Source organism: Heptranchias perlo, chromosome 22, assembly GCF_035084215.1.
Source record: "Heptranchias perlo isolate sHepPer1 chromosome 22, sHepPer1.hap1, whole genome shotgun sequence".
Taxonomy (NCBI): Eukaryota; Metazoa; Chordata; class Chondrichthyes; order Hexanchiformes; family Hexanchidae; genus Heptranchias; species Heptranchias perlo.
In genome coordinates, this window is record NC_090346.1 from 14,378,320 (window position 1) to 14,388,033 (window position 9,714).

General features: G+C 43.7%; 2 protein-coding genes across 3 annotated transcripts in view; one reads left to right on the forward strand and one right to left on the reverse strand.

Moving 5' to 3' along the window:
• srebf1 (sterol regulatory element binding transcription factor 1) overlaps positions 1 to 5,781 on the reverse strand; it is a 44,056-nt gene extending 38,275 nt beyond the window's left edge. Inside the window, exons 1-2 of one of the 2 annotated variants that reach the window (XM_068002955.1) lie at positions 5,479 to 5,781; positions 2,444 to 2,866 (exon numbers count right to left, since the gene is read on the reverse strand). In XM_068002955.1, the coding sequence (XP_067859056.1) occupies positions 2,444 to 2,866; positions 5,479 to 5,650 (595 nt within the window). In that variant the 5' untranslated portion in view covers positions 5,651 to 5,781. Of the gene's footprint in view, positions 1 to 2,443; positions 2,867 to 3,649; positions 3,733 to 5,478 lie in introns of those variants that run through there. The other variant, XM_068002956.1, reaches the window with a different exon arrangement.
• Positions 5,782 to 7,265: 1,484 nt separating this feature from the next.
• LOC137340872 (histone H2B 1/2-like) lies at positions 7,266 to 7,640 on the forward strand. Its single transcript, XM_068003677.1, has one exon. It carries the CDS (start codon positions 7,266 to 7,268, stop codon positions 7,638 to 7,640), a length of 375 nt encoding a protein of 124 aa, XP_067859778.1.
• The last annotated feature ends 2,074 nt before the right edge of the window (positions 7,641 to 9,714 follow it).

A 9,714-nucleotide genomic window follows, 5' to 3' on the forward strand; every position in this document is an offset into this window, starting at 1 on the left:
CATTCCACCTCTTCCCTTCCTGCAGCTTAAAATTCACACAGCACAATAGTTTTATTCCCATTTTCAAAATAATTCTGCTCAAGTAAAATGACAAACGAAAGATTTCACTGAGCCAGTGCTATATTGAAACAAAAAAGCAGTACGTTCAATACATCAGCAACAGATCCTCCCACACCAAGACCATTCCTAATAAGAAATTATTTTTGTTCAGCAACACTGCAACTAATAGCCTACATTACTCAACAGTCTACAATTAATGCATGCCGGTATTACTGAAACACCGATCTTAATCTCGCTAGGATGCATCTCACTCTGAAAATTTGTAGTTAATATTTAGCCATAATTTTCTAATCTAATTTAAGCTGCTTTTACATTGTCTTTAGAAGACTGCTCCTGCTGCCGATTCTGGACACGCTGGACTTGCATATGCGGTGGCACCTGGTGTAAACCTACCAATTCAGTGAGACACAGGCTGCCAAGTAAAAAAAACAGGTCTTCCCAGCAGTCACATTTAATCAACGTGACACATTTACATTGGAATCGCTGCTGGGTGCATGAGTCCCACACATCAGGAACTGACCACGCAAGTACCTCTCTAAAGTCAAACAGCTTTAAGGAAATACAAAACACACCAGTCAAAGCATTCAACTCAAGTAATGCTCCCATGGCTCAGTTGGTAAGCACACTTGCTCACTGTGAAGTGGAGCCCATAAGAACGGGAAGGTCTCAGATTCAATCAGCAGTCTTCAGTGATCACAGATACAGCGGAGGCAGGGGTGCTACAGTCGGCCTCAGCAGCGCTAGGTGATGGTGCGGTTAAAAAAAACAATCCTGTAGTGGTTATGCTTCTGATGGCAACCCTGTTAGAAAGGGGGCATGTGTAAATGGAAACAAGCTCCTGCTGTGACTTCCCTCACTGTCAAACAGCCTGGCATGCACTGCCAAAGCTCATGTGTGAACAATGCAAAACTGAGTTTCTGACACTGGAGCCCCTCAGTGAGTGTTGCAAATTGCAGTGCCTGGAGTGGCAGAATACTGGTACTGCAAAACTTATTAAAATTACATTCTGTCAGTAATAGTCCTCAGACCAATGGAATTTTCAAACTCATCCAGTTCATTAAATTATTATACCTTTTGGAGAATCCTTGATGCCTCAGTTGGGGGTCACAGAATTTTATAGCAGAAAACAGCGCATCGCACCTGTGCCGGCTCTCACTTGGTCCTATTCCCCAACCCTTTCCCTATACCATTTTTAATTTTTCTTCTTCAAATAATGACCCACTTCCCTTTTAAAAGCTATACCAGATTCTGCTCCTACCATTGTTTCTGGTTGGGCAACTATTTAAGAAAAATTCTGCTATATTCTCCCTTCATTCATTAGATAATCTTAAATTTACCAACTCACCGAGCAGTGAAAATAGTTTTCCCTGATTTATCCTCAGATCTCCTCTTAACCGTCTTTGTTCTAATGAATAGAGCCCTAGTTTCTCTAATCCCCTCATAACTAAAGCCTCTCATCCCTGGGATGACCCGAATGAATCTCTTCTGCACCCTTGTCACGACCTTGACATCCTTCCTAAAGTAAGGCGTCCAAAGCAGGACACAGTATTTTAACTGCTGCCTAACTAATGATTCATGTAGGTTTAACCTTAACTCTTTGGTAAGTGCACTGCTTACTGTGCAAGTGAACTGTACAGACCCTGATCTGTTCTGAGTTAATTGATGTCAGTAGGGGGCAGTATAACTGCTCTTGGACTAGGGAGGTGGTAAAAAGAAATAGGAAAATCAGTCTCATTTTCCACTGCTGATCACAAGTGGCCGACGCTGGAAAGCTCACATAGGGGGCATAAGGCCAGGAAAGATCAGACTCAGCTGTAATGTCCCCCATAACTGAATACCCTGCCAACAGGCACTGTCTAAGCTCAGAGATGAAGAATGACCATTTGGCCACCATACTGGAAGGTAGCATATACCCATGGAACTGTACCCCAGAACAATTCAGTGCCTTCAGGAGAGGAAGGAAGAAAATAAGAAGGAAAATATAAGTTACTATACTTTGCAATTCTGTACTGCTCTTTATTACACCCAGTATCTAAAACAAGTAGCAGGACATCTTTACTTAACCAACACTTCTTGCCTCTTCGCACCCAAGAACCATCTATCTGAAACTGAATGCTTGCTTTTTAATTCACGCTAACTGCACATCAGATAAGAAATAGCAAATGTTAGTGAGGTCCCAGTTTATAAGTATCAAAGTACTATGTCCAAAGTTTATCATGGGTTATTGTACCTTGAAATAGGATTAGGATAGTGAGGAAAAACACACATTTATCAACATACAAAGACAATTGATCAGATTTGTATTTAACTGTCTTTACACGAAGTCCCAAACCATAAAAAAAAATAACTTTTGTTCAATACTATTCTAATGATAATCAATTACCCGTAAATCCATTGGAATTCTGATAGCCCAGCAATGGCGGCTGCTGCTGTTGTTGTTGTTGTTGTTGTTGCTGCTGCACAAACTGTGGCTGTGATTGTGGGGAGGCTGTAAAACTCTGCGACATCATGAGAGGCTGCTGCTGTTGGCCCTGTTGCATCTGAGCAGTCTCTTGCTCGACATGTTGTGGAGAGGGGGCCTGAAGCTGCTGTTGTTGCTGCGGTTGAAGTAGAGGCCCCTGGTACATTTTAACAGGGGTTTGCGTCTTAACGCTAGTCCCCAAGAGGCTGTCGAGGGACAAGTTCAGCGAGCCCTGGTTAGACAGGGCACGTGAACTGCTTTCCTGAAGAGGAGTGCTAGCACCAAAATGGTTGTCAAATAACCCAGGGAACTCTCCATCCTGGTTGTTAATCAGCTGCAGCATATCTGTAAATCAAGCAGAACATAAATGGTATGACTATAAAAATAAGTTTCTACCTCTACATACTGTGCATGGCAAAAAAAAAGATGCTGATGGGACAGTTATCATAAACACATGACTGCATTTACTCTGCCCTAATACAGATGTGCGCCACTAAAATAAATGAGTAAACCTAGAGTTGCCGACACAATGTTGATGATTGCAGTTCAAAAGTAATGAATTAATTGTGATGTGTCTTGGGATACCCTGAGGCTGTGATAAGGTGCTATATAAATGCAGGTAGCTTCTGTTAATTTGAACCTATATTAGAAAAAATCAAAATCTTTATAAATTTAGAATTAAAACAGGGCAGCTCTTCGACGCAATCAAACCCAATTACCCAAACCTAAACAGAGAATACCATCTCCATTACTCGTACTAACTCCATGGCTCCCATGTATTTTGGATTATTGCCAATGTATTTCAGATCTTAAATAAGTATTAATTTACTATGCAACTACAAGCAAACAGCATAAATATTAAGCCTTGCATTTTCAAAATAAAGTTAATTATATTTTTGATTCCATTCAGTCCTACATACTACAACTGAAATAAAAACCATCTAAAATCAAATACAGCACTCTTGTAAAATATGCCAAGGGAATAGAAACTAACCCAGTTTTAAAAATAACATTTTTCAAAAATATTATCCTGCATAAGTTAAAGTATAGTCATACAAAGGTTACTTTAGGTCATTTGCACCAAAACACTTCAATCGTTACAGTAAAACTACAATATAACAGTATTACCTTCAAATGTGCAGTCCATTGGCGCACCTTATCTGTGCAAAACTTCACACAAGGTTTATGTTGCTACACTAACAGCAATATTTTCAGTCATGCACAAGAACACTTTAGGATCTTATCTGCTTAGCCTTTCGGAACAGTGCATGTACAAAACCATAGAGCAATAAGGAAACAGCACCGCTTTTCTCCTTGCCTCCTCCCACTCCCATTTTAGAAAAAAAAATCCACCGACTGTATTCAAATTGAGGGGCGGATTTCGGAATCTTTTTTTTCATGAGGTGATCTGGTTGAACCAATCACTGCAGTCCCCCAATCGCTCGCTATGTTTGGCTTACCACTCAGACATGACAGAAAGGATTTGTTTAACAGTCTACACCGTCAGGGGCGCTGATTAATTCAGAAAGGTGAATAACCGGAGGTTACTATCGGACATCTGATCCCAAAGCTCATTCTATCACAGCTACCAGCCTTCAAACTACACTCGAGACATTTAAAATTATAATCTAATGCTACGACATAATTTCAGTTTCGGAAAATTAAAGATTTGTTTTATTTTTTTAAAAAGTACCATTTAAAATATTGAAACATCCGAACATTTCGTGTTTTAAAAATATCAGAAACGGCTCCACAGGGTTATAAATTACAAAAAAGGAGCCCCTTTTACGCAGCTAAAGGTTTTCTACATATGTTGTACGTGTCTGAGAATAGATGAGTGTGCAGATGAACTTAAGAATTCCCCAGCAGCTGAAGGCAATAACCGCTAGTAACCCTGGCGTGTCGTCACTGCCTGAGAGGCTGAAAGGGGTTTGGTCCAAACTGAGCACACAATTCAGCAACTGCAACCTTGCCAGAGCTACACAGTGCCAATGCTACTGGGCACCAGGGAAAACAGCACACTCACTCTCCACTTCTAAAAAAAGATACATATAAAGTCAAAAGATTTGATATATATATTAATTAAATTTAAATATAAACAATTTTCCTGCTTTGCAATACCCCATAGCAATTAAAGATGGATTTCGGTTCTAAATATTACATTTTGGTAAACTTTATTTTTTATGTCATTGCTTAAAAAATACATTTCATTTCAAACTGAGTACTACAAAATCATTCAAAATGTATAGAACTTTTAATAATAAGGGTAGCCCGCCAAGCAATATCTATTTAAAAACACATCAGCAAATGGGTGAAGCTACTCTAACATGAGTACTGACGCGGGATATGCAAGAGTCATTTACAATTGTATATAAATACATGTGATTTTAAATAATGTATATTTATTTTTAAATGTACCACAACGCTGGTAAGTAAAATAAAATTATACATATATAAATATGCACTTACACACAAATCATGTAAGTAAAAGGAATATAACATTTTAATTTATGCATATTAGCAGAATTGTACCAGCACTCTTAATTTTTAAACCAGTGAAAAGCAAATGCTTTCAATTGTTTTGCTAAGCGATTCCACACATTCCTAATTCTACCCACGAATATTCATGCCCGTCAGACTCGACTGAGGCCTGCCCATGCCCATTAGGCAATGGCCACAGATGCCAGGCTCCAGAGATGCCCATGCTAGCCAGGCACAAGCTAGCCTTGGATGCTTCGAAAAGCTCGTTAGGCAGTGCCCATTTCTACCAGGCAATGCCCACAGGTGCCAGCCAATACCTATATACCTGCCAGACTATGCCCATAGATGCCTTGTAATGCCCATATGTGCGAGACCCTGCCCCCTCTTTCATGGCTCCTGCCCTCTCCCCCACCCCCTCTCATGGGTCCTGCCTTCTCCCCCCCCCCCCCCCTCCATGGGTCCTGCCCATCACTCACCATCAATGTCACTGAGCAGCGCGTTATCGATCTCGCTGCTCTCCGTCAGAGACGGGTCCAGATTGTCCAGGGACGACTCCTCGAATATCATGGCCGGGCCAGAGGATCGGTGCGGCTGCCCACCGTTATTCATCTTAAATGGTATCACTGTACCGAATCCAGGCGGCAGCATGAGGGGGGGGGGGGGGTATGGGGGGCAAAATTGGCCCCCGGGGGAGGGGGGGATTCCGTGTTTACACAGAGCTCACTCGCCTCAGCACCATGTCAATAAACGGCAGCACAAGCCTAACTTGCTACCGACACAGAGGGGGCGGCAGTCTTCCCGCCGCCCTCTTGATTGACAGCGAGCCAGGCCAGTGAGTGATCAGAACCCAGGGAGGTGCGGCGAACGCGGGCCGCCCGACCCCACCAATCAGACGCCAGCTTGTCCAAGTTCGGTTGAGTGGGCACCAGCACGCGCGGGCGAGGGGGCGGGGCCGGCCCGCGTGCTGCTAGAACCAGCCGGAACCAACCAATCGCAGCGCCGACTCCGGCGTGGGGTGATCCGTCGTCATCGCTTCACCCGCCCCCCTTTTTTGTGGCGATTACATCATCCAACCAACTTACCCGCCCCACGTGGTGTCTGGGAGTCGATAGTTCCTATGGTTAACATTCGAGTGTATTTTACAAGCGTCGAGGTGGGAGGGCGCAGTTTTGTTTCACCAGCTTGACTTGGAATCGTAAAATGTTGCAGCGCAGAAAGAGACTGTTTGGCGCATCATGTCTGCACACGTGTTTTTGTGCTCATGAGCCGCCTAGTCGCACTTTTTAAAACACCCTCTTTTATTAAACGTGCTCATTCGAAAGAATTCATGGAATCTGCTTCAACAACATTTGTGATCTAGAATTCGGATGTATTTTCTATGATGTGGAGATACCGGTGATGGACCAGGTTATAGTCCAACAGTTTTATTTGAAACTGTTGGACTATAACCTGGTGTTGTAAGATTCCTTACAGATGTATTTTCTAACCGTCCCTTAATTACTTTAAATGTGCGCCCTCTCATTACTGTCTCACCGACCAGGGGAAATAATCCTTCACTTTTTATCTTAAAACCCTTCATAGTCTTGAACATATCCATCAGGTCACTTCTTAACCTTCTCAATTCCAGGCCCTAAGCTCTGAAATTCCCTCCCTAAATCTCTCCACCTCTCATAGAAATCACAGCAGGCTATTCGGCCCATTGAGTCCATGCCAGCTCTATGCAAGAGCAATCCAGCTAGTCCCACTCCCCCGCTCTATCCCTGTAGCCCTACTGTTTTTTTCCTTTCAACTACTAATCCAGTTCCCTTTTGAAGGCCATGATTGAATCATGGTGCCTCCACCACCCCCTCAGGCAGTGCATTCCAGATCATAACCACTCACTGTAAAGAAGTTTTTCCTCATGTCACCTTTGGTTCTTTTGCCAATCACCTTAAATCTATTGCCCTCTGGTTCTTGACCCTTCTGCCAATAGGAACAGTTTCGCTCTAGCTGATTTAAATTTGTCTATCAAATCTCCTCGCAACCTTCTCTGTTCCAAGGAGAACAACCCAGCTTCTCCAGTCTATCCACATAACTAAAGTCCCTCATCCCTGGAATCATTCTAGTAAATCTTTTCTGCACCATCTCCAAGGCCTTCACATCTTTCCTAAAGTGCGGTGCCCAGAACTGGACACAATACTCCAGTTGTAATCAAACCAGTGTTTTATAAAGGTTCATTTAAGTTGTTCCTTAAAACTTTCTGGGTCTGAAATTGAGTGTGAAAATGCCTGAGGACAAGAAAGCAGCTCCCAAAAAGGGCGCCAAGAAAACCCTGAATAAAGCACCAGCCAAAGGCGGCAAGAAGCGTAGAAAGTCGAGGAAGGAGAGTTACTCCATCTACATCTACAAAGTGATGAAACAGGTTCACCCCGACACCGGCATCTCCTCCAAGGCCATGAGCATCATGAACTCCTTTGTGAACGATATTTTTGAGCGCATCACTGGTGAGGCTTCCCGCCTGGCCCATTACAATAAACGCCACACCATCAGCTCCCGGGAGATCCAGACCGCCGTGCGCCTGCTGCTGCCCGGGGAACTGGCCAAGCACGCCGTGTCAGAAGGGACCAAGGCAGTGACCAAATACACCAGCTCCAAGTAAAACTCCACAATGAACTGAAAAAAAAAACACCTACCTCTTTGACCAAGCTTTTGTTCACCAATCCTCATATCTCTATGTCAAAATTTTGTCTGATAATGCTCATGTGAAGCGCCTTGAGACTTTTTACTATGTTAAAGGCGCTATATAAATGCAAGTTGTTGTTTATATTTACTGAGGCCATCTACTGGATGGCTTAGGTGCTCACCTGATTGAAGGGGGGATCCTCATTACTGTATGCAAGTCGGGTTCCCATGATGTACAATTTCGAGGAACAATTGGGAGTGTGCGCCTAGCATGCTCCACCCAGTTGTACCGGGCGGTGAACAGGAAGAGACCCCAAAAAGGTAAGTGAAGAATTAATTTTTGTGAGGCGAGTAGGAGCAAGAATTCTCTTCCAGGCCCCACTGGGGCCCTGGGCTCTCTTTCCCCATCCCCATCCCCTCTCCCCTCCTGGGCCTACCTTCCTGCTGGCCAGGTCGTACTCTGGGCTGTCTGGCCCTGAAAACGGATTAGGGCCTCCGGTCAGCAGGATCAGGCGGGCGGTACATGCGCTCGGCTGGCTAACTGCTCCAGAGTTAAACTCTACCCTGTAGCATCACTAGAGAGTTAAATGAGAGGTTATACCTATCAGGGAAGATTGAGCAGACTGGGGCTCTTTTATCCAGAAAAGAGAAGACTGAGGGGGTGACCTGATAGAGGTCTTTAAAGTCATAAAAGGGTTTGATAGGTTAGACATAGAGAGGATGTTTTCCGCTTATGGGGGAGACCAGAGCTGGGGGCCATAAATACAAGATAGTCACTAATAAATCCAACTGGGAATTCAGCAGCAACTGCTTTACCCAGAATGTGGTTAGAATGTGGAACTTACTAGCACAAGGAGTAGTTGAGGCGAATAGCTTAGATGCATTTAAGGGGAAACTAAATAAACACGAGGGAGAAAGGAATAGAAGGATATGCTGATAGGGTTAGATGAAGTAGGGAGGGAGGAGGCTCTTGTGGACCATAATTACCGGCATGGACCTGTTGGGCTGAATGGCCTGTTTCTGTGCTGTACATTCTATGTAATTCCATGTAACTCATGGAGGGTATATGCATGAATTAAGTTCATTGCATCATTTAATCCTCAAGAATACTCCCCTTGATTTAGAAAGATGAGACGAGGCTGGAGAGGGGGGCCAAATTACTTTGTACTCATCCTAATAATATCTCCAAAGTTCTACAATATGCAATCACAATTGTTTTTAGGGCAGTATTTGTGCAGCCAAGAAGGGCAATTTAGCCTAATAGCTAGGTATACCTCTAATCTAATTTTTAACAGGCAGGAGGAAAGTCATGTGAATGGTGGTTTCTCTTTGTTTATTTGCTGTTGGAGTAGGGTTGCCAACCCTCCAGGATTGTCCTGGAGTCTCCAAGAATTGCAGGTTAATGGGTATGGTAGCATAGTGGTTATGTTACTGGACTAGTAATCCTAGAGGCCCGGACTAATCATCTGGAGTCATGAGTTCAAATCCTGTCACGGCAGCTGGGGAATTTAAATTCAATTAATTAAATAAAATCTGGAACTAAAAAAACTAGAATCAGTAATGGTGGCCATGAAACTACCGGATTGTCGTAAAAACCCATCTGGTTCACTAATGTCCTTTAGGGAAGGAAACCTGCCGTCCTTACCCAGTCTGGACTATATATGACTCCAGACCCACAGCAATGTGGTTGATTGTCAATTGCCCTCTGAAATGGCCTAGCAAGCCACTCAGTTGTAAAATCTCGCTTAAAAAAGTCATAATAAGAATAAAACCGGATGGACCATCTAGGCACCGGTCACGACAAAGGCAAACCAAGCCCAGTCGACCCTGCAAAGTCCTCCTCACGAACATCTGGGGACTTGTGCCAAAATTGGGAGAGCTGTCCCACAGACGAGTCAAGCAGCAGCCTGACATAGCCATACTCACAGAATCATATCTTTCAGCCAACATCCCAGACTCTTCCATCACCATCCCCGGGTATGTCCTGTTCCACCGGCAGGACAGACCCACCAGAGGTGGCGGTTCAGTGACATACAGTCAGGATGGAGTAG

Bases quoted from the DNA above. Each gene is read 5' to 3' on its own strand.
- LOC137340872 (XM_068003677.1), top strand. From the start codon at position 7,266: ATGCCTGAGGACAAGAAAGCAGCTCCCAAAAAGGGCGCCAAGAAAACC.